The sequence below is a fragment of the Phytophthora cinnamomi genome, assembly GCF_018691715.1.
Source record: "Phytophthora cinnamomi strain GKB4 chromosome Unknown Contig92, whole genome shotgun sequence".
Classification (NCBI taxonomy): domain Eukaryota; phylum Oomycota; class Peronosporomycetes; order Peronosporales; family Peronosporaceae; genus Phytophthora; species Phytophthora cinnamomi.
This window is the reverse complement of record NW_027151025.1, coordinates 1,220,727-1,246,576: the sequence shown is the minus strand read 5'-3', so window position 1 is coordinate 1,246,576 and position 25,850 is coordinate 1,220,727. Positions and strand designations below refer to the sequence as shown.

At 55.9% G+C, this 25,850-nt stretch overlaps 8 protein-coding genes across 9 annotated transcripts; 5 read left to right on the top strand and 3 right to left on the bottom strand.

Moving 5' to 3' along the window:
* Positions 1-563: 563 nt before the first annotated feature.
* IUM83_02922 (uncharacterized protein) lies at positions 564-2,438 on the bottom strand (the record flags this gene model as incomplete). Its single annotated transcript, XM_067926883.1, has 1 exon — positions 564-2,438. The coding sequence occupies one exon, from the start codon at positions 2,436-2,438 to the stop codon at positions 564-566; it is 1,875 nt and encodes a 624-aa protein (XP_067784300.1).
* A 4,492-nt stretch (positions 2,439-6,930) lies between these two features.
* IUM83_02921 (Solute carrier family 2) lies at positions 6,931-7,152 on the top strand (the record flags this gene model as incomplete). The annotated part of the gene is made up of 1 exon (XM_067926882.1): positions 6,931-7,152. One exon carries the CDS (start codon positions 6,931-6,933, stop codon positions 7,150-7,152), a length of 222 nt encoding a protein of 73 aa, XP_067784301.1.
* Positions 7,153-8,636: 1,484 nt separating this feature from the next.
* IUM83_02920 (putative glucose transporter) lies at positions 8,637-9,459 on the top strand (the record flags this gene model as incomplete). The annotated part of the gene is made up of 2 exons (XM_067926881.1): positions 8,637-9,385; positions 9,438-9,459. 2 exons carry the CDS (start codon positions 8,637-8,639, stop codon positions 9,457-9,459), a joined length of 771 nt encoding a protein of 256 aa, XP_067784115.1.
* A 115-nt stretch (positions 9,460-9,574) lies between these two features.
* Positions 9,575-9,907, bottom strand: IUM83_02919 (uncharacterized protein; the record flags this gene model as incomplete). The annotated part of the gene is made up of 1 exon (XM_067926880.1): positions 9,575-9,907. The coding sequence occupies one exon, from the start codon at positions 9,905-9,907 to the stop codon at positions 9,575-9,577; it is 333 nt and encodes a 110-aa protein (XP_067784388.1).
* Positions 9,908-11,316: 1,409 nt separating this feature from the next.
* IUM83_02918 (putative glucose transporter) lies at positions 11,317-12,783 on the bottom strand (the record flags this gene model as incomplete). 2 transcript variants are annotated; one of them, XM_067926879.1, is made up of 2 exons in its annotated part: positions 11,317-11,533; positions 11,618-12,783. In XM_067926879.1, the coding sequence occupies 2 exons, from the start codon at positions 12,781-12,783 to the stop codon at positions 11,317-11,319; spliced, it is 1,383 nt and encodes a 460-aa protein (XP_067784386.1). The 2 variants fall into 2 exon arrangements, with proteins under 2 accessions (XP_067784386.1, XP_067784387.1); XM_067926878.1 differs by having other exon boundaries at positions 11,317-12,783.
* A 2,840-nt stretch (positions 12,784-15,623) lies between these two features.
* On the top strand, positions 15,624-17,093 carry IUM83_02917 (putative glucose transporter; the record flags this gene model as incomplete). Its single annotated transcript, XM_067926877.1, has 1 exon — positions 15,624-17,093. The coding sequence occupies one exon, from the start codon at positions 15,624-15,626 to the stop codon at positions 17,091-17,093; it is 1,470 nt and encodes a 489-aa protein (XP_067784382.1).
* A 1,483-nt stretch (positions 17,094-18,576) lies between these two features.
* IUM83_02916 (putative glucose transporter) lies at positions 18,577-19,399 on the top strand (the record flags this gene model as incomplete). The annotated part of the gene is made up of 2 exons (XM_067926876.1): positions 18,577-19,325; positions 19,393-19,399. 2 exons carry the CDS (start codon positions 18,577-18,579, stop codon positions 19,397-19,399), a joined length of 756 nt encoding a protein of 251 aa, XP_067784092.1.
* A 2,129-nt stretch (positions 19,400-21,528) lies between these two features.
* IUM83_02915 (putative glucose transporter) lies at positions 21,529-22,997 on the top strand (the record flags this gene model as incomplete). The annotated part of the gene is made up of 2 exons (XM_067926875.1): positions 21,529-21,990; positions 22,074-22,997. The coding sequence occupies 2 exons, from the start codon at positions 21,529-21,531 to the stop codon at positions 22,995-22,997; spliced, it is 1,386 nt and encodes a 461-aa protein (XP_067784030.1).
* Positions 22,998-25,850: the final 2,853 nt, after the last annotated feature.

The window sequence follows — 25,850 nt, the reverse complement described above, 5'->3', positions numbered from 1 at the left end:
CGGCGACACGACGGCGAGCTGGAGGAGGTGAGGACATGAAGCATGCGGACCGCTTCCACGCCCTCCACGGCCAACTGGACGACGCCAAGGGGGAAGCACCTGGAACGTCCGCGACTTGCTGGACATCGGCGCCGCCCTCTCGGCCCAGAAACCTGCTCGGACTTGCTTGGCGGTAACGCTGCCGGCCAGGAGCGCCGTAGCGCCAGGGCAGCGGGACCAGCCACAACACAAAGGCGGCGGGGCGCAGGATGACTACACGAAGCAGTGGACCGCGGCCATGCCCACCCCGACTGGCGCGACCTGGAGGACCGCGGCCACGCCCACCCCGACCGGCGTGATCTGGGGCACCGCGGCCAGTATCAGCCAGCGTCGCGCAACCGCTTTAGGCCCACGCCGTCTCTCCCTTCGCGTGCAGGTGCAGAAGGGTGGTGCGGTCTTCGATCCTGCCCAAGACTTGCTTGATGCTGGAGTCTAGCGATCAAACAAACACGTGCGTAAAGCAAAGGTAATGGTAGCTGTTATTGTTTTGTTATCTACCGTTCTCGCATTCATCTACTATTATCTCACTCCATCGATAGTGCAGGTCCGTTGTGCGTAGGCGGACCAGCACCTGGACCAAGGCGCGCGCGCTTCCGCTTGCTCGGTCCTCGGTAGACCAGCGTCTCACGACCGGAGGTGTCGACGCCACCAACAACCCCTAACGCGTAGAGGAAATGCACGCAGCTGCCTCCCTTGAAGAACGCGCGGCAGGGGCACGTTCGCGCAACAATGTCGACTTCCCACCCAGTGACAGGCATGTTGAGGTGCTCCATCCGCGCAGTTTCGACGCCAAGCTGGGCTGTCACAGGAAGGTCCTCGCGTGAGCGCTTGTCATGTACGTCGTAAATTCTCGGTGCTGGTAGCGCAACCACGTTAATAACTTCCCTCGTTCCCTCGTCTGCTGTGTTACCAAGTAGGTATGCGATGCTATTGCGGTCTGGACGACATTCACGCAATAGGCCAGCTTGCGCAAGAGCATTGGCACGCCTCACGAGGCGATCGTCGAACGCCGGAGCGGTCAGGATAGGTAGCGTGCGCACACTCTCAGCTCGGCAAAGGATCAGCAGGCGGTCCATTAGCATTCCCACCTTTAGCTTGCGCCGCAGCGTGACGTCACGCTTTAGTGCTGCATTGTAGGTTTCGCAAGGGTTGTTGGTGGTGGCGAAACCACTCGGCGTGTGGTAGCACTGCCACCGCCACGTCCTTTCGTTTAGCCATACCTTCTTGAAGTAGGCAGCAAATTTTGATAGCTGCGGCCATTTTCCCCACTCTTCTTGCACCTCAGCTAGTTGGCCATTGTAAGCCCTCTCATCGCGAGCAAAGTGTAGCTCGTGTAGATGACGGAGAACCATCGCACCTGACTCAGAGTCTAGCGCCCTTGTCTTCTCGAACACCTTTTTGGCTACATGGAAATAGCACATCAGGACACGGAGCGAGCTGGCTTCGCCACCAAACACAGCCTGTAGCGCATTCCATTGCGCACTATCGGCATCGCCCATGGCCCACTTGATGCTAAGAGAGTTCCCAGTCACAGATGCAAAGACCCGAGAAAGGAGGGATAACACCTCCGAATATTGCTCTTCTTGTTGTTGCGACACGATGAAAATAGCCAGCAAGTGAAAGCGGCGTGCTTGATCTGAAATTCCGATGACAATGACAGGGTAGCCAGCCTGCGTTAGCTTGTAGGTGGCGTCCAGATGTAGCACAAACGAGCTAGGGTCACGATGCGCTTGGCGCAGTAGCTTCTTCGTACTGATGCCAACCACGAATGGGTTGGCATCGCTACCGTTCCCGACCACCGGCTTGCCTTCTCTATCCGTGCGCCAAGAGAAGGTAAACGCTTCGTTTTCCTCCTCTTGGCCCGTAAAACCTGCGCTCCGCGCTTTGGCGCGAACAGCCGCCATCAGATCGCTGCCCCCTAGTTGCTTCGCGACGTAGTGGTGCACAAAGCGCTGCACCACCGACAGCGACGGCGCGCTGGTTTCGTCGAGGTTGTAGCGCTGTAGGAGTGAGTGCCAAATTCGTGCTGGTCGTAGCCCTTGTCGCGCCCAGTCGCGCGCAGCTTGCTTCATCGGTTGCGTCAAGCGAGCTGGTGCTGGCGCACGGACTGGTGTCACATGCGCGTGGAGCTCGTCCAGGTTCACCACATCCAGCAGCTGGCACGACCGAACTCGGCCGCGCCAAGGGCATGGCAAGGCGGGCGAGGAAGCGGCACAAGCAGCGCAACCACATTGCAGTCGCTGCGTGCGCATGGCGTGCGAGGAGGCGTCACTGCAAATGCAGCACTGCCCCACGTCGCTCCTGGCCACGGTGAATCTCTTGAGCGTCTCGAGCAGCATGTCCGCATCGGCGCGGGACAGCCCGACGGCGAGGTTGTTCCAGAGGAGGTGACGAGGCATGGGGGGCAAAGGCGGTGGGGAGCGGGGGACTGCGAACTAGGTGGTAGATTCGATTCTGCCAGATTTTTCGAGGGAGTAGTGTATCTATTGGTTAAAAGTAGGTCCTCAGCCATCATTTGATTGGTTCAAAGTGGTTTGCCGTGTGAATGAGGACTTAGTGGTGGAGGCGGCAAATTAATGGCTGCTGTGGGTTTGTTGTAGTGCAAATCGTCAGTTTATCGTCTGGGCGGAGGACTTTGTGGTGTTAATGTACTGTTTCAGTGCTCGTGGCATAAATTGTTGTGGAAAAGGCAGGTCCTCTAGGGATGACCGAAATGATGCTTAGAGCGACTTGGATGTTAGCAGAATCCAACGCGCGCGGAGGTGCAACCTGAGTGTCTATAATAGGGGTAGTCAATGTCCGCAGCAGCAGCTCAGTTTTTTTTCGATTCAGCAAGTCGGATTTTTCCTGGGCTGTGATTGGTCAGAAAAAAAAATCCGCTAAGGGAACGAAAAGTCGTTCCCAGCAGCAGCTCACGTTTTTTTTCTAGCAGCCCCAAGGTCCAACAGGGCCGCAATGGCCACGTGCAAGGTGAAGACATGCCGCCGCGTGGAGAAGACCACCGCTGAAGACTCCTGCGATGTCAGCAATTGTGAGCAGAGCATTCATAAGGTCTGTCTATCCATTCTACTCGTGTCATTCGACGCCGAGGGCTCGTTTAATCGGGTTGTATGCAGCTAACGTTGCTACAACGCGACTCTAAAGGCGCACCGCAAGGCCTCAGCGCAAGCAGTCGGAAAGAGTCCCCTAGCACAAAGACTAAAGCTGCGCGCAGCTCTCGCAGCACCTCTGTCGGGCGTGGCATCCGAAATCTTGATCTGCTGCTGCGCAGATCAAAAAGGGGGTGGTCAAAGCTCTCTGCTCGCGATTGGTCAATAAACATTTTGACAAAAAAAAATTTCGTTGCTGCTGCGGGCATTGACTACCCCTAATAACTACGTACGGTAGGCACCGGTACATATTCACAACATGCTATGAATGATTTAGGTATTACATGTTTTACGTGAAACTCACACGGAACGCGCGAGTGCCCTCTCTCTCTCGTTACGGACATGTACGTGTACAGACACAGTACTGTATTGTACAATTCAAAAGGTTAGATTAAAGGTTGGTGTTGCAGCGTGCAGCTACTCGCGCCGTGACGTTTCGAATGTCGTCCTAGTCAGAGTTCGATTTACATGAACAGTACGTGGCGTCTTAGAGATCTATCAACTTATGACCTGTAAATCAAATGATTATAAAGTATTCGAAGTATATGTGAAATTACTGATTCTAGTTAGACGGTTTTATGGTTTCTCTGTTCACATATCGCTTTCTGCTTTATGGACCGATACAAATCTCGCACTGACTCAGTACATAGCCGTCTAAACTAGCCTTTCAGAACGCAATCCCCGCCAAACTCGGATATATCGGCTCAAGCCGCCACGTACTGTACCACGATTTTTCCCACTTTGTACAGTGCAGCACGCGAGCGGTCCAATCATGAGAATGCGTGACCCGGACCAGGCTTCCCCTGGGTGGATACGTACACGAAATCAGCGAGGTTTCTTGACAGGAATGCTGTTACCATTACTACATGTATTAATACTTGTACATGTATACAGTAATATAATATCTGTACCGGTAAGAGGTTCTCACCATCAGCACAGCTGCAAGGCAGGTAATGATGTCATGGTCTCTCCATTCGATCAAACATCCATGGTATTAATACATGTACCATGGTAGGTGTACCTTATTGCTGTCTGTATTTATGTTTGTGCGCGAGGCAACTAGCGCGCTCAACTTGAAGTGAACTCTCTTTCTATTGCTCGAAATGTTCTCAACGGTCCACCATTGGCCCAAGAGGAACATCATTGAAAAATGTATTAATACACGTTCGAGTTGTGTAAAAAAAAATTTGGTCTACACAGTAGCCATTAAAATCCTAAAGCAGATTTTATCATCGCCACTAACTAATGGTTATGAACTTGAGCATATATAAATTACAATTTGGCAAGGAGCAATAACACATATTCCCGTAATTTAAATATATTGGAGGTCGTATTTGGTATCGGTAAACTAAGTGTGCATCTTTCTCGGTAATATATAGTACCCTTAGAGCAGTTCCACCGGTAGAGGTAAACATGGACTAAAAGCTATATTTCCCCACAGAACACAACAACACCCTGGTACTGGTCTGAGAAAACTCAGCTTCAGTCACGGGATAAGCCAAGGATACTACAATTTGGTGCAGCCTTCATATGGAGCCGGATCGGTTGGTGCGTTATCAAGAATAATTGGTCCATGTTATCGTATAAGATAAGAGATGACAGAAAGTAGTGAGAGTACTGTAAGGACTTATTGGTTTTGACAGCAGGTCTCGGTTGCCCTTGGCCAACCGGTGAAAATTTTCACTCAATTCAATATAGTAGTGGATTTTCTGACTCTGCTACCAGAAGATGTGTTCTAGTATCTCCTTGAACCCCCGACAGTGTGCACTGTGCTCGCGACCTGGGAAGTACAGACTGAGTTGGCTCACTGCCCCAATACATCGTCCAAGCTTGAAACTCTGTAAGGGCATTCTGACGAGCCCACAACTTTGGTGCGTCACCTGTACCCACTCAGACTGCTCTCCATTGGTTTGGAGTCTGGTCACCGTTTGACCTAGATGTTTGCAAAGACTTAGTCGGGACTGTCGAAAAGGCTGTTTCTTGATAGCTTGTAGCACCCTTTTGTCCTTCACGTTCTTCGGAACGTCCCAGAGAAACTCATAACGAAGAGGAGTTGCCTCGATGACATAAATTATTTCCATAATGGTAATGTATATCAGATTACATGTACTGAGTAGTTTGCCTTAATCCCGAACAAGCAAGTACCCCGGGCTACTAGCCCGGTCATTTCTCCAGGCATGATTATTAGTCGATCTTCAGGGCCCGACGAGCTTGACTCCAAGCGATGTGATTTTACTCGACAGCTCCACGGAACCAAGCAAGCTGGACTTTTGGTATTGGGATCGCGTTTCGCGAGCCGTCTAGCCACCGGAGTGGTTCAAGCTGGACTAAGTCGAGTTTTTGGAACAAACATGACAAACGTCTGAATCCTACTAGTCCAAAAATAGGTTCCTAGTGGAGCATCGCGACCCTTCGATATTCTACAGGACTTGAGTATTGGGACAACCGCAAGTAATCTATCCGGATTTTTATCCACTTTTCGTTGTTCCAAGTCCGAAAGTGATCCAAGATATGAAGACCTCTCTACTGGTTCCGTGAAGGCCGTTTTCGATCGGAAATGAAAACTCATTCGCTAAAGTACGTCGGTACTGAGCGCTAGAGAAAACCATTGACACCCAAGTCGGCGTTAGCATGCTCCCATGGCCGATTAGGCAACGCCTAAGACATGCAAGTTTCAGGCTTTTATAGTTGGCAATTAACATAAGTAGAGGTTATCTTCACCCGCGCATACTCGTTATTTGCCACCTACACAGTGCATTATTAGAGGCCGACTCGAGCATTGTCTAGCTACCGTCGATTTCGAAATCTTTCAGGGGCGACTGGGCGCTGCTGTGCGGTGCACGTGAATATAACAGTTACTGTGTAGTAAATTATGCTAGCATGTGATTACAGAACGAAAAACATCAATTTTCGGACAAAAACCCGATCATTACCGAAATGTCTTGATATTTGAACCCGGCAAGGCCAGAATACATTCCTCTCGAAGACGGACCATAAAGATGCAGAGTGTTTAGATTCCTTCAGCAAGTCGTAGTTGCAATCAACCTTTAATGTTCATATATTGCATGAATATGTTTCTGCAACTAACTCGTTCACACACAGTTAGCAAGCATACCACTTACGTGTGTAGTAAATTTTACTAACCGCAAGACACCCCACACTTCTATGAATTCTAGGGTCAGCACTTATTCAGTACGTGCCAGATCGTACGGATATGCTTTTATATAATTTCACCCGACGGCACGTGGGACCCGAAATGTGGTGTCCTAAACGTACTGCAATCCTTGAGCTCTCGTTTCAGATCATATACTATCCTTTCGCAACAGCTTGCATTTGACGAAGGCAAGTCGCCCAAATACTTCCACGTGTTGGAGTGCTTTCCACTGTTCGTTGTGAGCACTACATGGTTCTGATTTGCCATAGTAGTGTGTATCCGATGCTACACGTTGCCCACCTAGAGCGCTGGAGAGATGCTTCGCAATCAGTTCCATAGAGGGGTAGGCAGTGACGCCCTCATGATATTGATAGTACGATCATATCAAAATATACGTTTGCGATGCTCCTCGAAATCTTATCGCCTGCCGCGTGATTGACCGATCATTTCGTTTCGGCGAGACCGTCGTCTCGATGACTCCGTGTTTCGGGGGATCAAGCGATAGCAGAAATATATTTTGTTTTTATGAACTTTGGTGTTGCTTTGCATAAAGAGAAAATTGGTTGCAATATGCTGTACTTCGGCGGGATGTTGTTGGTTTTATTGCTGGTGCTGCTGAGCCTCACTAGCAACCTCATCGTGGGTGTGTCGTACCCGTACGTGTCGGACGCTCTGAATGACTACGCGTACGTCCCGTTCGTGGTGCTGCTGGCGATCTTCTACCTGCTGGCGCTGAAGCTGGTGCCGGAGACGTCGGGCAAGTCGGCCGAGGAGATCCAGGCCGAGTACGACTCGCGCCGCGAGCAGTAGAGCGAGCGGCACGGCAGTACCTAGTTGTGGGCAGTGGTGTGTCAGGTTAGCTTTCGTTCGACCGAGAGATCAACTGGTCGATCTGTCGACCATTGGGGCATCGAGCGTTGGTAGGAATATATTTTGTTTTTATGATCTACGCTGTAGTACTTTGGTGTTGCTTTGCTTCAAGAGCAAATTGTTTGTAGTATGCTCTGCTCGGACAGGATGCTGTTGCTGCTGGTTTTTCCCACTCGATGGAGTGGTTAACTCGGTTATATCATTCCTGTCAGTGGCTCGTTATCGTGAGTGGTTCTTGCGGTGGCTAGCGGCGGCAAAGGTGGTTTGTATCTCAGCGGAAGCAAGCACTAATGTGCGCATCTACGATGCCCGATGAAGTGTAGCATTATAACTGCCGTGGGCCGCCTGCATGGTATCTTTATGGGTGACAAATTGTGCACGCTATGAATCGGTGCTGCACCTGGGCATGTATACAGTTGTGAGCAGCCTATGTGTGGCAACTTACTACATGTAGATCCGACCGAATCCAAGTTGTGGATTTCGAGCCGAAAGTGGCATATGTGACGAGGCAGCAACTCTTCATGATCTTGATTGGACATGTCAATGTCAATGGATCAGGTTTGTGTGGAATAGATCAGGTAAGAGCCATGCCGCATACAGTTTTAGGCATTCCCAGGCAGTGCCCAGCGTGGCTTCGCTGAACGGGCTCTGGCGAATGATCTCACCTGGCCGAGGCTGCACAAACTTCGCAGTACAGGCCGAGTGCCGACAGTACGGAGTCAGAAGAGTTCTAGGACCCCTCCAATATAAGAGTGGGTCGCGAGATGGGGGGCGTGGCCGGCCAAGGCTTGTTGTATGAGCTGACGGTTCACTCGGCATGCACATGCAGTTGAGCAGGGGTCTTGACATGGGGTAGAGTAGCACGAGAGTGACGACAGCTTCAGGCGACTCGACTTGATTCCATCCAGGCCCTGGCCTGAATCAGGGCCACCGGAGGATTGCTCGTGGAGACCGCCCGCTTTGCTTGACTCCGCTGTCAACTGAAACGCACGGGCTGCTTTCTGCACCGCGCTGCAAAGAGCATTTCTATTCGGCCCCCGAAACTTCAAGATACACCGCCCAACGTCACATTGCGATCGGCCCCGTGCCTATCCGATAGGACCCGCCATGCGGTAGAACGCGGAAACGCAGGCACCAGTCTCACGAGAGAGCAGCGGGACCAAGCAGAATGGCGACTCGGAATCAATCAGGTGAATCAAGTGACCCCGCGACCCAGACAGCCCGCCCCAGCACTTGAAGCGCTGCGGACTCGGCTTTCTCTCGTCCCGTTAAGAGCCACGACGGCCCGCGTCGCACCGCTTGCTGCACCACGCGCAAAGCGAGTCACACCCGATCGGTCAGAGTCGCCGGCTTCCGATCCTCACTTTCCATTTGGACAAGCACCAGGCAAGAAGACAAGACCGTCTCGCAACCAGCAAGCAAGCATGGCGGACAACTACGCCGAAGCTGCATCGCCCAAGACCGCCAACGCCACGGCGTTCGACGAGGCCAACAAGGCCGCGGCGCGCCTCATCAAGCCCAAGACCATCCTGTACACGAGCGCGCTCCTGTCGTGGATGCAGCCGTTCCAGAGCGGTTGGTCCACCTCGCAGATGAACCTGTCGCAATACAACGACACGGACGAGTGCAATGCGCGCCCCGTGGCCGAGGACACGTGCCTCATGTTCCCGGGCCACTCGAAGCTGGAGTGGACGTTCGCCGTGAACGCGTGGATCTTCGGCGCCATGGTGGGCTCGTTGTGCTGCGGCCACTTCAGCGACAAGTACGGCCGCAAGAAGGCCCTCATGGGCAACTGTATCTTCATGATCGTGGGCGGCGTCGTGCAGGCGTCCGTGTCCAACATTTGGCTGTTCTCCCTGGGCCGTCTCATCGCCGGTCTGTCGTCGGGTACGGCCACGGCCACGATCGGCGGCTACATCAACGAGCTGTCGCCGCCGCACATGCGCAACACGCTGGGCCTGGGCCTGCAGATCTTCACGACCATCGGTATTTTGGTGCCGGCCATTTGCTTCTTCTTCGCCAACACGAGCTCTGGATGGCGCTACCTGGCTGCGTTCCCGGTGGTGCTGGCCGTGATCTACCTGCTCCTGGCGCCGTCCATGTGCGTGGAGAGCCCCGCGTGGCTGCTGACCAAGGGCCGCAAGGAGGAGGCCAAGCAGGTGATCGCTCGTCTGTACGGCGAGGAGCACGTGCAGACGGCTCTGTCGTGGCTGGAGGTGAACAAGGCGAGCGCCGAGGAGGGTCTGATCGACTCTGCGCCCAAGAAGGAGTCGATGTTCAACCCTCGCTACCGCCTGCAGCTTCTGGGCGGCATCATGCTGTCGATGGCGCAGCAGCTGTCCGGCATCAACGCCGTGTTCTACTACTCGGGCAGCATCTTCTCGGACGCCGGTATCTCGGACTCGCGCGTGGGCACGCTCATCATCGACTTCATCAACATCTGGCCCGCCTTCTTCACGGGTGTGCTGGCCAACCGCTTCGGCGCGCGCAACATGATCCTGTGGGGCCTGTCGGGCATGGTGGTGATGTCCATCGGTATGACGGTGGCGTTCATCGTGGACGTGTCTGCGCTGTCCATCGTGTTCACTGCGCTGTACGTGATCGTGTTCGGCGTGACGCTGGGCCCGCTCGTGTGGGTGATGACGGCCGACATTTTCCCGGACTCGATCCGCGCCAGTGCGTCGTCGCTGTGCATCGGCATCAACTGGCTGTGCAACCTCATCGTGGGTGTGTCGTACCCGTACGTGTCGGACGCTCTGAATGACTACGCGTACGTCCCGTTCGTGGTGCTGCTGGCGATCTTCTACCTGCTGGCGCTGAAGCTGGTGCCGGAGACGTCGGGCAAGTCGGCCGAGGAGATCCAGGCCGAGTACGACTCGCGCCGCGAGCAGTAGAGCGAGCGGCACGGCAGTACCTAGTTGTGGGCAGTGGTGTGTCAGGTTAGCTTTCGTTCGACCGAGAGATCAACTGGTCGATCTGTCGACCATTGGGGCATCGAGCGTTGGTAGGAATATATTTTGTTTTTATGATCTACGCTGTAGTACTTTGGTGTTGCTTTGCTTCAAGAGCAAATTGTTTGTAGTATGCTATACTTCGGCGGGGTTGATGGTGATGGTGTTATTGCTACTCCTGCTGCTGAGTTTATTTTCTTGGCGTAAGTGGCTTGCAGCAATGGCTGGGGCGAGGTCTGGCATCACCGTGGTAGTACTGCCTCAGTAACTGCGGTGGTGGCGGCTCCAAGGGGTGGTTTGTATTTCAGCCACAGTCAAGCAGCAAGGTGTACATCTACGTTGCCCAATAAAAAACTCTTCTGACTCCGTGCTGTTGGCACTCGGCCTGTACTGCCGCAGTTATACTACGAAGTTTGTGCAGCCTCAGCCAGGTGAGATCATTCGCCAGAGCCCGTTCACCGCAGCCACGCCGGTCTCTGCCTGCCTGGGAATGCCTAAAACTGTATGCGGCACGGCTCTCACCTGATCTATTCCACACAAACCTGATCCATTGACATGTCCAATCAAGATCATGAAGAGTTGCTGCTTCGTCACATATGCCACTTTCGGCTCGAAATCCACAACTGGATTCGGTCGGATCTACATGTAGTAAGTTGCCACACATAGGCTGCTCACAACTGTATACATGCCCAGGTGCAGCACCGATTCATAGCGTGCACAATTTGTCACCCATAAAGATACCATGCAGGCGGCCCACGGCAGTTATAATGCTACACTTCATCGGGCATCGTAGATGCGCACATTAGTGCTTGCTTCCGCTGAGATACAAACCACCTTTGCCGCCGCTAGCCACCGCAAGAACCACTCACGATAACGAGCCACTGACAGGAATGATATAACCGAGTTAACCACTCCATCGAGTGGGAAAAACCAGCAGCAACAGCAACCTGTCCGAGCAGAGCATACTACAAACAATTTGCTCTTGAAGCAAAGCAACACCAAAGTACTACAGCGTAGATCATAAAAACAAAATATATTCCTACCAACGCTCGATGCCCCAATGGTCGACAGATCGACCAGTTGATCTCTCGGTCGAACGAAAGCTAACCTGACACACCACTGCCCACAACTAGGTACTGCCGTGCCGCTCGCTCTACTGCTCGCGGCGCGAGTCGTACTCGGCCTGGATCTCCTCGGCCGACTTGCCCGACGTCTCCGGCACCAGCTTCAGCGCCAGCAGGTAGAAGATCGCCAGCAGCACCACGAACGGGACGTACGCGTAGTCATTCAGAGCGTCCGACACGTACGGGTACGACACACCCACGATGAGGTTGCACAGCCAGTTGATGCCGATGCACAGCGACGACGCACTGGCGCGGATCGAGTCCGGGAAAATGTCGGCCGTCATCACCCACACGAGCGGGCCCAGCGTCACGCCGAACACGATCACGTACAGCGCAGTGAACACGATGGACAGCGCAGACACGTCCACGATGAACGCCACCGTCATACCGATGGACATCACCACCATGCCCGACAGGCCCCACAGGATCATGTTGCGCGCGCCGAAGCGGTTGGCCAGCACACCCGTGAAGAAGGCGGGCCAGATGTTGATGAAGTCGATGATGAGCGTGCCCACGCGCGAGTCCGAGATACCGGCGTCCGAGAAGATGCTGCCCGAGTAGTAGAACACGGCGTTGATGCCGGACAGCTGCTGCGCCATCGACAGCATGATGCCGCCCAGAAGCTGCAGGCGGTAGCGAGGGTTGAACATCGACTCCTTCTTGGGCGCAGAGTCGATCAGACCCTCCTCGGCGCTCGCCTTGTTCACCTCCAGCCACGACAGAGCCGTCTGCACGTGCTCCTCGCCGTACAGACGAGCGATCACCTGCTTGGCCTCCTCCTTGCGGCCCTTGGTCAGCAGCCACGCGGGGCTCTCCACGCACATGGACGGCGCCAGGAGCAGGTAGATCACGGCCAGCACCACCGGGAACGCAGCCAGGTAGCGCCATCCAGAGCTCGTGTTGGCGAAGAAGAAGCAAATGGCCGGCACCAAAATACCGATGGTCGTGAAGATCTGCAGGCCCAGGCCCAGCGTGTTGCGCATGTGCGGCGGCGACAGCTCGTTGATGTAGCCGCCGATCGTGGCCGTGGCCGTACCCGACGACAGACCGGCGATGAGACGGCCCAGGGAGAACAGCCAAATGTTGGACACGGACGCCTGCACGACGCCGCCCACGATCATGAAGATACAGTTGCCCATGAGGGCCTTCTTGCGGCCGTACTTGTCGCTGAAGTGGCCGCAGCACAGCGAGCCCACCATGGCGCCGAAGATCCACGCGTTCACGGCGAACGTCCACTCCAGCTTCGAGTGGCCCGGGAACATGAGGCACGTGTCCTCGGCCACGGGGCGCGCATTGCACTCGTCCGTGTCGTTGTATTGCGACAGGTTCATCTGCGAGGTGGACCAACCGCTCTGGAACGGCTGCATCCACGACAGGAGCGCGCTCGTGTACAGGATGGTCTTGGGCTTGATGAGGCGCGCCGCGGCCTTGTTGGCCTCGTCGAACGCCGTGGCGTTGCCGGCCTTGGGGGTGCTGGCCTCCGCGTAGTCAGCCATGGTTACTTGACTTGGTTGACTGTCGGCTTGGGGATTGCTTGGTCAATTGAGAAGTGGGGATCGGAGCCGCTGGCTCTGCTCGATCCGGATCCCGACTCGCAGCGCCGGAGCCGCGACTCGCGGTGCAACGCGCTCGGTCGTGCGACGAGAGAAAGCCGTCGTCTAGCTTCAAGCGGGGGCCGTCTGAGTCACGAGGCCACTTGATTTCTGCTTCGTGCTCATTCCTGCTCTCTCGTGTACAACACTGGCACGTATGTTTGTCAATCTTGCTGATTAGCAGCGATGTAACGTTCGGCTAGTGTATCTTGAAGTTCAGGCGTCGAATAGAAACGCGAGTCGGTGTAGAGCGTCCACTTTCTGTTGACAGGAGGCGTCAATTGCCGCCGATACAGACTACAGTATTGTATCCCCGGGTGATACTGTACACTTACGGCAAGGTAAGAGATCTCACGGCTTTAGGCGCCGCTACGCTGCATGAAGGGCTCACTAAGTGCGCAGTGTCTGTCAGCCTGCCAGCCGTGACCATCCATTGTCGTTGCGCGTGAGTGTTTCTTGCCTGCTGTACGACGGAGCGGGCACATTTCCGTTCTGGAACGCCTCTGGGGCGGGTGCATTCTCTTGCATATGTATCTACAGTACGAAAACATATTCGATCTCGTTTAACGATTCCCGGCTGGATTGAGGAGCTGCTCGCCCAGCGCAACGGACGTGTGGTCGAGGCTTAATGCAGAGCTATAATGCGCCAGTCTGGTTCTACACGTGTGCATCGTGTTTGTGCGAGCCGCGGGCGACAATCTCGCATTAGCGAGCTCGCCTGTAGCGATGGCAATGCCCTCGTGGCATCATTCCAACCTCCGCCGGAGGTGCACGAAGGGTGTCGCCGCACTGGGGGCTCAGCGTCTGACCCTCTCAGACTGGAGTCTTGTGTTGTCGACCCGGGGCTTGCGCACACGCACCAGGGGGAGCTGCCCCTGGTCACGCGCCCGACGGTGAAGGCGAAGGTGTACGTACATGTGTGGAGAGTCAGGTCGCACGCGTGGTAAATCGAACGCTTCATGTGGATCGGGAGGCGTGCAGCTTGAAGTTGGCGCGTCGAGGCGGGAGCGCGGGATCCTGCCCGACCGCTGGGCCCAATGGCGGACGCGGCAGCGCGGCGCGCGTGGCGCTGCTTCCAACGAACACCTACCCTACTGAAGCGCAGACTGAGCCAGTCGAGATTAGGTGGCGAGAGAGCGGACGTGAGGCCACCTCCCTTGTCGTGCGCCCTCTTGATTCACTGGAGGCGAGAGATGTGGGAATGTCGTTGGTCGTTGGCAGGTTGGTCAATACATGTACACTACGTGCATAATGATACATACATGTACAGCAATGCTTAAATGCTGAAGGGTACAGTGGTCTAGCTAGGTTAGCAGAGTCTACGATCAAAATAATATGCAATTCTGTTAACTAGTAGACCATAAAAGATGGTACACAGAATTACATTTTTTAACTTTTAATACTCACACGCGTCTCTTGTCCTAAAGCAAAACTAACATCTGCACGGCATTTCTGAACGAGTCGTTGGACTCTCTCACCACCTAATCTCGACTGGCTCAGTCTGCGCTTCAGTAGGGTAGGTGTTCGTTGGAAGCAGCGCCACGCGCGCCGCGCTGCCGCGTCCGCCATTGGGCCCAGCGGTCGGGCAGGATCCCGCGCTCCCGCCTCGACGCGCCAACTTCAAGCTGCACGCCTTCCGATCCACATGAAGCGTTCGATTTACCACGCGTGCGACCTGACTCTCCACACCGCTGGCGGTGCACTGTGTACCGCCAGCGGTGTGTACTACACATGTACGTACACCTTCACCTTCACCGTCGGGCGCGTGACCAGGGGCAGCTCCCCCTGGTGCGTGTGCGCAAGCCCCGGGTCGACAACACAAGACTCCAGTCTGAGAGGGTCAGACGCTGAGCCCCCAGTGCGGCGACACCCTTCGTGCACCTCCGGCGGAGGTTGGAATGATGCCACGAGGGCATTGCCATCGCTACAGGCGAGCTCGCTAATGCGAGATTGTCGCCCGCGGCTCGCACAAACACGATGCACACGTGTAGAACCAGACTGGCGCATTATAGCTCTGCATTAAGCCTCGACCACACGTCCGTTGCGCTGGGCGAGCAGCTCCTCAATCCAGCCGGGAATCGTTAAACGAGATCGAATATGTTTTCGTACTGTAGATACATATGCAAGAGAATGCACCCGCCCCAGAGGCGTTCCAGAACGGAAATGTGCCCGCTCCGTCGTACAGCAGGCAAGAAACACTCACGCGCAACGACAATGGATGGTCACGGCTGGCAGGCTGACAGACACTGCGCACTTAGTGAGCCCTTCATGCAGCGTAGCGGCGCCTAAAGCCGTGAGATCTCTTACCTTGCCGTAAGTGTACAGTATCACCCGGGGATACAATACTGTAGTCTGTATCGGCGGCAATTGACGCCTCCTGTCAACAGAAAGTGGACGCTCTACACCGACTCGCGTTTCTATTCGACGCCTGAACTTCAAGATACACTAGCCGAACGTTACATCGCTGCTAATCAGCAAGATTGACAAACATACGTGCCAGTGTTGTACACGAGAGAGCAGGAATGAGCACGAAGCAGAAATCAAGTGGCCTCGTGACTCAGACGGCCCCCGCTTGAAGCTAGGCGACGGCTTTCTCTCGTCGCACGACCGAGCGCGTTGCACCGCGAGTCGCGGCTCCGGCGCTGCGAGTCGGGATCCGGATCGAGCAGAGCCAGCGGCTCCGATCCCCACTTCTCAATTGACCAAGCAATCCCCAAGCCGACAGTCAACCAAGTCAAGTAACCATGGCTGACAACTACGCCGAAGCTGCATCGCCCAAGACCGCCAACGCCACGGCGTTCGACGAGGCCAACAAGGCCGCGGCGCGCCTCATCAAGCCCAAGACCATCCTGTACACGAGCGCGCTCCTGTCGTGGATGCAGCCGTTCCAGAGCGGTTGGTCCACCTCGCAGATGAACCTGTCGCAATACAACGACACGGACGAGTGCAATGCGCGCCCCGTGGCCGAGGACACGTGCCTCATGTTCCCGGGCCACTCGAAGCTGGAGTGGACGTTCGCCGTGAACGCGTGGATCTTCGGCGCCATGGTGGGCTCGCTGTGCTGCGGCCACTTCAGCGACAAGTACGGCCGCAAGAAGGCCCTCATGGGCAACTGTATCTTCATGATCGTGGGCGGCGTCGTGCAGGCGTCCGTGTCCAACATTTGGCTGTTCTCCCTGGGCCGTCTCATCGCCGGTCTGTCGTCGGGTACGGCCACGGCCACGATCGGCGGCTACATCAACGAGCTGTCGCCGCCGCACATGCGCAACACGCTGGGCCTGGGCCTGCAGATCTTCACGACCATCGGTATTTTGGTGCCGGCCATTTGCTTCTTCTTCGCCAACACGAGCTCTGGATGGCGCTACCTGGCTGCGTTCCCGGTGGTGCTGGCCGTGATCTACCTGCTCCTGGCGCCGTCCATGTGCGTGGAGAGCCCCGCGTGGCTGCTGACCAAGGGCCGCAAGGAGGAGGCCAAGCAGGTGATCGCTCGTCTGTACGGCGAGGAGCACGTGCAGACGGCTCTGTCGTGGCTGGAGGTGAACAAGGCGAGCGCCGAGGAGGGTCTGATCGACTCTGCGCCCAAGAAGGAGTCGATGTTCAACCCTCGCTACCGCCTGCAGCTTCTGGGCGGCATCATGCTGTCGATGGCGCAGCAGCTGTCCGGCATCAACGCCGTGTTCTACTACTCGGGCAGCATCTTCTCGGACGCCGGTATCTCGGACTCGCGCGTGGGCACGCTCATCATCGACTTCATCAACATCTGGCCCGCCTTCTTCACGGGTGTGCTGGCCAACCGCTTCGGCGCGCGCAACATGATCCTGTGGGGCCTGTCGGGCATGGTGGTGATGTCCATCGGTATGACGGTGGCGTTCATCGTGGACGTGTCTGCGCTGTCCATCGTGTTCACTGCGCTGTACGTGATCGTGTTCGGCGTGACGCTGGGCCCGCTCGTGTGGGTGATGACGGCCGACATTTTCCCGGACTCGATCCGCGCCAGTGCGTCGTCGCTGTGCATCGGCATCAACTGGCTGTGCAACCTCATCGTGGGTGTGTCGTACCCGTACGTGTCGGACGCTCTGAATGACTACGCGTACGTCCCGTTCGTGGTGCTGCTGGCGATCTTCTACCTGCTGGCGCTGAAGCTGGTGCCGGAGACGTCGGGCAAGTCGGCCGAGGAGATCCAGGCCGAGTACGACTCGCGCCGCGAGCAGTAGAGCGAGCGGCACGGCAGTACCTAGTTGTGGGCAGTGGTGTGTCAGGTTAGCTTTCGTTCGACCGAGAGATCAACTGGTCGATCTGTCGACCATTGGGGCATCGAGCGTTGGTAGGAATATATTTTGTTTTTATGATCTACGCTGTAGTACTTTGGTGTTGCTTTGCTTCAAGAGCAAATTGTTTGTAGTATGCTCTGCTCGGACAGGTTGCTGTTGCTGCTGGTTTTTCCCACTCGATGGAGTGGTTAACTCGGTTATATCATTCCTGTCAGTGGCTCGTTATCGTGAGTGGTTCTTGCGGTGGCTAGCGGCGGCAAAGGTGGTTTGTATCTCAGCGGAAGCAAGCACTAATGTGCGCATCTACGATGCCCGATGAAGTGTAGCATTATAACTGCCGTGGGCCGTCTGCATGGTATCTTTATGGGTGACAAATTGTGCACGCTATGAATTGGTGCTGCACCTGGGCATGTATACAGTTGTGAGCAGCCTATGTGTGGCAACTTACTACATGTAGATCCGACCGAATCCAAGTTGTGGATTTCGAGCCGAAAGTGGCATATGTGACGAGGCAGCAACTCTTCATGATCTTGATTGGACATGTCAATGTCAATGGATCAGGTTTGTGTGGAATAGATCAGGTGAGAGCCGTGCCGCATTCAGTTTTAGGCATTCCCAGGCAGAGCCCAGCGTGACTTCGGTGTAAACCGACGCCAGGACTGCAGAAACTCCGCAGCAGGAGACGCCAACCCCTGCGGAAGGGCTACCCCATTCCCGAGTGCCGAAGTCGACAAGTAAGAACGCCCTCAAATGTAAGAGCGGGTAGCGACTGAGGCCGGCCAATGCTTGTTGTACTGTATGTGCTGACGATACACTCGGCATGCACATACACGGGCGCAGGGGTCTTGACATGGGGTAGAGTAGCACGAGAGTGGCGACAGCTTCAGGCGACTCGACTTGATTCCATCCAGGCCCTGGCCTGAATCAGAGCCACCGGAGGATTGCTCGTGGAGACCGCCCGCTTAACTTGACTCCGCTGTCAACTGAAACGCACGGGCCGCTTTCTGCACCGCGCTGCAAAGAGCATTTCTATTCGGCCCCGAAACTTCAAGATACACCGCCCAACGTCACATTGCGATCGGCCCCGTGCCAATCGGACAGGACCCGCCATGCGGTAGAACGCGGAAACGCAGGCACCAGTCTCACGAGAGAGCAGCGGGACCAAGCAGAATGGCGACTCGGAATCAATCAGGTGAATCAAGTGACCCCGCGACCCAGACAGCCCGCCCCAGCACTTGAAGCGCTGCGGACTCGGCTTTCTCTCGTCCCGTTAAGAGCCACGACGGCCCGCGTCGCACCGCTTGCTGCACCACGCGCAAAGCGAGTCACACCCGATCGGTCAGAGTCGCCGGCTTCCGATCCTCACTTTCCATTTGGACAAGCACCAGGCAAGAAGACAAGACCGTCTCGCAACCAGCAAGCAAGCATGGCGGACAACTACGCCGAAGCTGCATCGCCCAAGACCGCCAACGCCACGGCGTTCGACGAGGCCAACAAGGCCGCGGCGCGCCTCATCAAGCCCAAGACCATCCTGTACACGAGCGCGCTCCTGTCGTGGATGCAGCCGTTCCAGAGCGGTTGGTCCACCTCGCAGATGAACCTGTCGCAATACAACGACACGGACGAGTGCAATGCGCGCCCCGTGGCCGAGGACACGTGCCTCATGTTCCCGGGCCACTCGAAGCTGGAGTGGACGTTCGCCGTGAACGCGTGGATCTTCGGCGCCATGGTGGGCTCGCTGTGCTGCGGCCACTTCAGCGACAAGTACGGCCGCAAGAAGGCCCTCATGGGCAACTGTATCTTCATGATCGTGGGCGGCGTCGTGCAGGCGTCCGTGTCCAACATTTGGCTGTTCTCCCTGGGCCGTCTCATCGCCGGTCTGTCGTCGGGTACGGCCACGGCCACGATCGGCGGCTACATCAACGAGCTGTCGCCGCCGCACATGCGCAACACGCTGGGCCTGGGCCTGCAGATCTTCACGACCATCGGTATTTTGGTGCCGGCCATTTGCTTCTTCTTCGCCAACACGAGCTCTGGATGGCGCTACCTGGCTGCGTTCCCGGTGGTGCTGGCCGTGATCTACCTGCTCCTGGCGCCGTCCATGTGCGTGGAGAGCCCCGCGTGGCTGCTGACCAAGGGCCGCAAGGAGGAGGCCAAGCAGGTGATCGCTCGTCTGTACGGCGAGGAGCACGTGCAGACGGCTCTGTCGTGGCTGGAGGTGAACAAGGCGAGCGCCGAGGAGGGTCTGATCGACTCTGCGCCCAAGAAGGAGTCGATGTTCAACCCTCGCTACCGCCTGCAGCTTCTGGGCGGCATCATGCTGTCGATGGCGCAGCAGCTGTCCGGCATCAACGCCGTGTTCTACTACTCGGGCAGCATCTTCTCGGACGCCGGTATCTCGGACTCGCGCGTGGGCACGCTCATCATCGACTTCATCAACATCTGGCCCGCCTTCTTCACGGGTGTGCTGGCCAACCGCTTCGGCGCGCGCAACATGATCCTGTGGGGCCTGTCGGGCATGGTGGTGATGTCCATCGGTATGACGGTGGCGTTCATCGTGGACGTGTCTGCGCTGTCCATCGTGTTCACTGCGCTGTACGTGATCGTGTTCGGCGTGACGCTGGGCCCGCTCGTGTGGGTGATGACGGCCGACATTTTCCCGGACTCGATCCGCGCCAGTGCGTCGTCGCTGTGCATCGGCATCAACTGGCTGTGCAACCTCATCGTGGGTGTGTCGTACCCGTACGTGTCGGACGCTCTGAATGACTACGCGTACGTCCCGTTCGTGGTGCTGCTGGCGATCTTCTACCTGCTGGCGCTGAAGCTGGTGCCGGAGACGTCGGGCAAGTCGGCCGAGGAGATCCAGGCCGAGTACGACTCGCGCCGCGAGCAGTAGAGCGAGCGGCACGGCAGTACCTAGTTGTGGGCAGTGGTGTGTCAGGTTAGCTTTCGTTCGACCGAGAGATCAACTGGTCGATCTGTCGACCATTGGGGCATCGAGCGTTGGTAGGAATATATTTTGTTTTTATGATCTACGCTGTAGTACTTTGGTGTTGCTTTGCTTCAAGAGCAAATTGTTTGTAGTATGCTCTGCTCGGACAGGTTGCTGTTGCTGCTGGTTTTCCCACTCGATGGAGTGGTTAACTCGGTTATATCATTCCTGTCAGTGGCTCGTTATCGTGAGTGGTTCTTGCGGTGGCTAGCGGCGGCAAAGGTGGTTTGTATCTCAGCGGAAGCAAGCACTAATGTGCGCATCTACGATGCCCGATGAAGTGTAGCATTATAACTGCCGTGGGCCGTCTGCATGGTATCTTTATGGGTGACAAATTGTGCACGCTATGAATTGGTGCTGCACCTGGGCATGTATACAGTTGTGAGCAGCCTATGTGTGGCAACTTACTACATGTAGATCCGACCGAATCCAAGTTGTGGATTTCGAGCCGAAAGTGGCATATGTGACGAGGCAGCAACTCTTCATGATCTTGATTGGACATGTCAATGTCAATGGATCAGGTTTGTGTGGAATAGATCAGGTGAGAGCCGTGCCGCATTCAGTTTTAGGCATTCCCAGGCAGAGCCCAGCGTGACTTCGGTGTAAACCGACGCCAGGACTGCAGAAACTCCGCAGCAGGAGACGCCAACCCCTGCGGAAGGGCTACCCCATTCCCGAGTGCCGAAGTCGACAAGTAAGAACGCCCTCAAATGTAAGAGCGGGTAGCGACTGAGGCCGGCCAATGCTTGTTGTACTGTATGTGCTGACGATACACTCGGCATGCACATACACGGGCGCAGGGGTCTTGACATGGGGTAGAGTAGCACGAGAGTGGCGACAGCTTCAGGCGACTCGACTTGATTCCATCCAGGCCCTGGCCTGAATCAGAGCCACCGGAGGATTGCTCGTGGAGACCGCCCGCTTAACTTGACTCCGCTGTCAACTGAAACGCACGGGCCGCTTTCTGCACCGCGCTGCAAAGAGCATTTCTATTCGGCCCCGAAACTTCAAGATACACCGCCCAACGTCACATTGCGATCGGCCCCGTGCCAATCGGACAGGACCCGCCATGCGGTAGAACGCGGAAACGCAGGCACCAGTCTCACGAGAGAGCAGCGGGACCAAGCAGAATGGCGACTCGGAATCAATCAGGTGAATCAAGTGACCCCGCGACCCAGACAGCCCGCCCCAGCACTTGAAGCGCTGCGGACTCGGCTTTCTCTCGTCCCGTTAAGAGCCACGACGGCCCGCGTCGCACCGCTTGCTGCACCACGCGCAAAGCGAGTCACACCCGATCGGTCAGAGTCGCCGGCTTCCGATCCTCACTTTCCATTTGGACAAGCACCAGGCAAGAAGACAAGACCGTCTCGCAACCAGCAAGCAAGCATGGCGGACAACTACGCCGAAGCTGCATCGCCCAAGACCGCCAACGCCACGGCGTTCGACGAGGCCAACAAGGCCGCGGCGCGCCTCATCAAGCCCAAGACCATCCTGTACACGAGCGCGCTCCTGTCGTGGATGCAGCCGTTCCAGAGCGGTTGGTCCACCTCGCAGATGAACCTGTCGCAATACAACGACACGGACGAGTGCAATGCGCGCCCCGTGGCCGAGGACACGTGCCTCATGTTCCCGGGCCACTCGAAGCTGGAGTGGACGTTCGCCGTGAACGCGTGGATCTTCGGCGCCATGGTGGGCTCGCTGTGCTGCGGCCACTTCAGCGACAAGTACGGCCGCAAGAAGGCCCTCATGGGCAACTGTATCTTCATGATCGTGGGCGGCGTCGTGCAGGCGTCCGTGTCCAACATTTGGCTGTTCTCCTGGGCCGTCTCATCGCCGGTCTGTCGTCGGGTACGGCCACGGCCACGATCGGCGGCTACATCAACGAGCTGTCGCCGCCGCACATGCGCAACACGCTGGGCCTGGGCCTGCAGATCTTCACGACCATCGGTATTTTGGTGCCGGCCATTTGCTTCTTCTTCGCCAACACGAGCTCTGGATGGCGCTACCTGGCTGCGTTCCCGGTGGTGCTGGCCGTGATCTACCTGCTCCTGGCGCCGTCCATGTGCGTGGAGAGCCCCGCGTGGCTGCTGACCAAGGGCCGCAAGGAGGAGGCCAAGCAGGTGATCGCTCGTCTGTACGGCGAGGAGCACGTGCAGACGGCTCTGTCGTGGCTGGAGGTGAACAAGGCGAGCGCCGAGGAGGGTCTGATCGACTCTGCGCCCAAGAAGGAGTCGATGTTCAACCCTCGCTACCGCCTGCAGCTTCTGGGCGGCATCATGCTGTCGATGGCGCAGCAGCTGTCCGGCATCAACGCCGTGTTCTACTACTCGGGCAGCATCTTCTCGGACGCCGGTATCTCGGACTCGCGCGTGGGCACGCTCATCATCGACTTCATCAACATCTGGCCCGCCTTCTTCACGGGTGTGCTGGCCAACCGCTTCGGCGCGCGCAACATGATCCTGTGGGGCCTGTCGGGCATGGTGGTGATGTCCATCGGTATGACGGTGGCGTTCATCGTGGACGTGTCTGCGCTGTCCATCGTGTTCACTGCGCTGTACGTGATCGTGTTCGGCGTGACGCTGGGCCCGCTCGTGTGGGTGATGACGGCCGACATTTTCCCGGACTCGATCCGCGCCAGTGCGTCGTCGCTGTGCATCGGCATCAACTGGCTGTGCAACCTCATCGTGGGTGTGTCGTACCCGTACGTGTCGGACGCTCTGAATGACTACGCGTACGTCCCGTTCGTGGTGCTGCTGGCGATCTTCTACCTGCTGGCGCTGAAGCTGGTGCCGGAGACGTCGGGCAAGTCGGCCGAGGAGATCCAGGCCGAGTACGACTCGCGCCGCGAGCAGTAGAGCGAGCGGCACGGCAGTACCTAGTTGTGGGCAGTGGTGTGTCAGGTTAGCTTTCGTTCGACCGAGAGATCAACTGGTCGATCTGTCGACCATTGGGGCATCGAGCGTTGGTAGGAATATATTTTGTTTTTATGATCTACGCTGTAGTACTTTGGTGTTGCTTTGCTTCAAGAGCAAATTGTTTGTAGTATGCTCTGCTCGGACAGGTTGCTGTTGCTGCTGGTTTTTCCCACTCGATGGAGTGGTTAACTCGGTTATATCATTCCTGTCAGTGGCTCGTTATCGTGATTGGTTCTTGCGGTGGCTAGCGGCGGCAAAGGTGGTTTGTATCTCAGCGGAAGCAAGCACTAATGTGCGCATCTACGATGCCCGATGAAGTGTAGCATTATAACTGCCGTGGGCCGTCTGCATGGTATCTTTATGGGTGACAAATTGTGCACGCTATGAATTGGTGCTGCACCTGGGCATGTATACAGTTGTGAGCAGCCTATGTGTGGCAACTTACTACATGTAGATCCGACCGAATCCAAGTTGTGGATTTCGAGCCGAAAGTGGCATATGTGACGAGGCAGCAACTCTTCATGATCTTGATTGGACATGTCAATGTCAATGGATCAGGTTTGTGTGGAATAGATCAGGTGAGAGCCGTGCCGCATTCAGTTTTAGGCATTCCCAGGCAGAGCCCAGCGTGACTTCGGTGTAAACCGACGCCAGGACTGCAGAAACTCCGCAGCAGGAGACGCCAACCCCTGCGGAAGGGCTACCCCATTCCCGAGTGCCGAAGTCGACAAGTAAGAACGCCCTCAAATGTAAGAGCGGGTAGCGACTGAGGCCGGCCAATGCTTGTTGTACTGTATGTGCTGACGATACACTCGGCATGCACATACACGGGCGCAGGGGTCTTGACATGGGGTAGAGTAGCACGAGAGTGGCGACAGCTTCAGGCGACTCGACTTGATTCCATCCAGGCCCTGGCCTGAATCAGAGCCACCGGAGGATTGCTCGTGGAGACCGCCCGCTTAACTTGACTCCGCTGTCAACTGAAACGCACGGGCCGCTTTCTGCACCGCGCTGCAAAGAGCATTTCTATTCGGCCCCCGAAACTTCAAGATACACCGCCCAACGTCACATTGCGATCGGCCCCGTGCCAATCGGACAGGACCCGCCATGCGGTAGAACGCGGAAACGCAGGCACCAGTCTCACGAGAGAGCAGCGGGACCAAGCAGAATGGCGACTCGGAATCAATCAGGTGAATCAAGTGACCCCGCGACCCAGACAGCCCGCCCCAGCACTTGAAGCGCTGCGGACTCGGCTTTCTCTCGTCCCGTTAAGAGCCACGACGGCCCGCGTCGCACCGTGTTAAAGTTGCGCATCTCCGACGTGCTGATGCTTTGCAGGAGAACATGGGACTCGCTCACAGAGCTGTCCCGTACAATGTAGACCACTGATTTAGTTGCAGAATAAGGGGGATTATCTCCCCCGCCAGGGACCACCAGTCCTCACTCCGTCTTTTGACTGCTAATATACAAGCACCTCCGGGCATCCTTCCTCCTCCAAGACCTCTTCCTTCGGCACCTTCACGCTGTCCTCCGCTGTTATATTCCTCTGCTATTCCTTCCTCTAACATGTCCGATCCAAAACCTTAACAGGTCATGCGCCCAACGCTAACAAGAGGACCCGCGCGAAGCTGCCACGTGTCAAGCAAGTCCGACGGACCACGTCTGCTCGACGGCTGCCACGTGGCAAGCCACTTCCGCTACGAGGCCATGCTGCCCTTACGAGGCCATGCTGCCCCCCTTGCGCCAGCCACTGAGCTGCAGCGCCGCACGAGTCACATACATACCGTGCTAGCCGGCTACTGCCGAGCTGTGAGGCCACGTTGCCCACTGCGCCAGCCACCGTGCTGCTGCGCTGCGTTGAGCAGGACGTCTGCCACGCTATGCATAAGAGCCAGTAGAACTTCGCTGGACTCCGCGCCAAACGCGCTACATGCTGTGCCGGCCACAGGCCGAGCCCCTATGAGCTGTAAGACCGCCTGACAAGGCAGGCAAGCCTTTTGTACTCATGTACTGGTACTTCAAAGCGAGATACTATACCGCTGCTTCCACCTTTTCATGCGAAAGCTACCTTAGAGAGCTTTCATGTAGTAAATACGCCCATGAGAGACTTGCACGACATCGCAAAGTCACAGGCCTTCAGCACGAATATAGTACTAGTAGTAGTGGACATGCTACCCAATGCCCCTGTCCATCTATACTGCTGCTACCTGAAAATGAACGACAAGCTCACATACACGAAGCCTCTGTCAATAAATTGAATTGCCTACTACTACAGTAGTACATGACATGCTACACAATGCCTCTGTCAAAATAACATATCACATGACTATGAACAACAAGCAAACCAAATACAAAATCAAAATCATGAAGCCTCTGTCCATGAACTAAAATTAAGATCTACCCCCTTGCAATGAGCGACAAGCAACACACAGCCTCTGTCGATAGCGTACGATTTCGATAACATACACGACAAGCACACAAAGCCTCTGTCAAGTCAGATTCTGAAAAAAAAAGAAGAGATAACATGAAATGAAATACTTGATGTACATCACAATACAGGGAAAATAATCATTGCTCTCAACGACAAGCACACAAAGCCTCTGTCCTATGTCTCCACTATTGTAATACCCACGACACAAAAACCAAAAGCGAAATCCGCCGATCACAACGACATGTAAGGCATGAACCATGAACAGCCAAAGCATTAAAGCAAAAAATAGCTGTCGAGAGTCGCCACATTATGGTGATCCAGGAATGCCACAAAGGCTCTGCCGGTGGATTAAACTCCTAAAC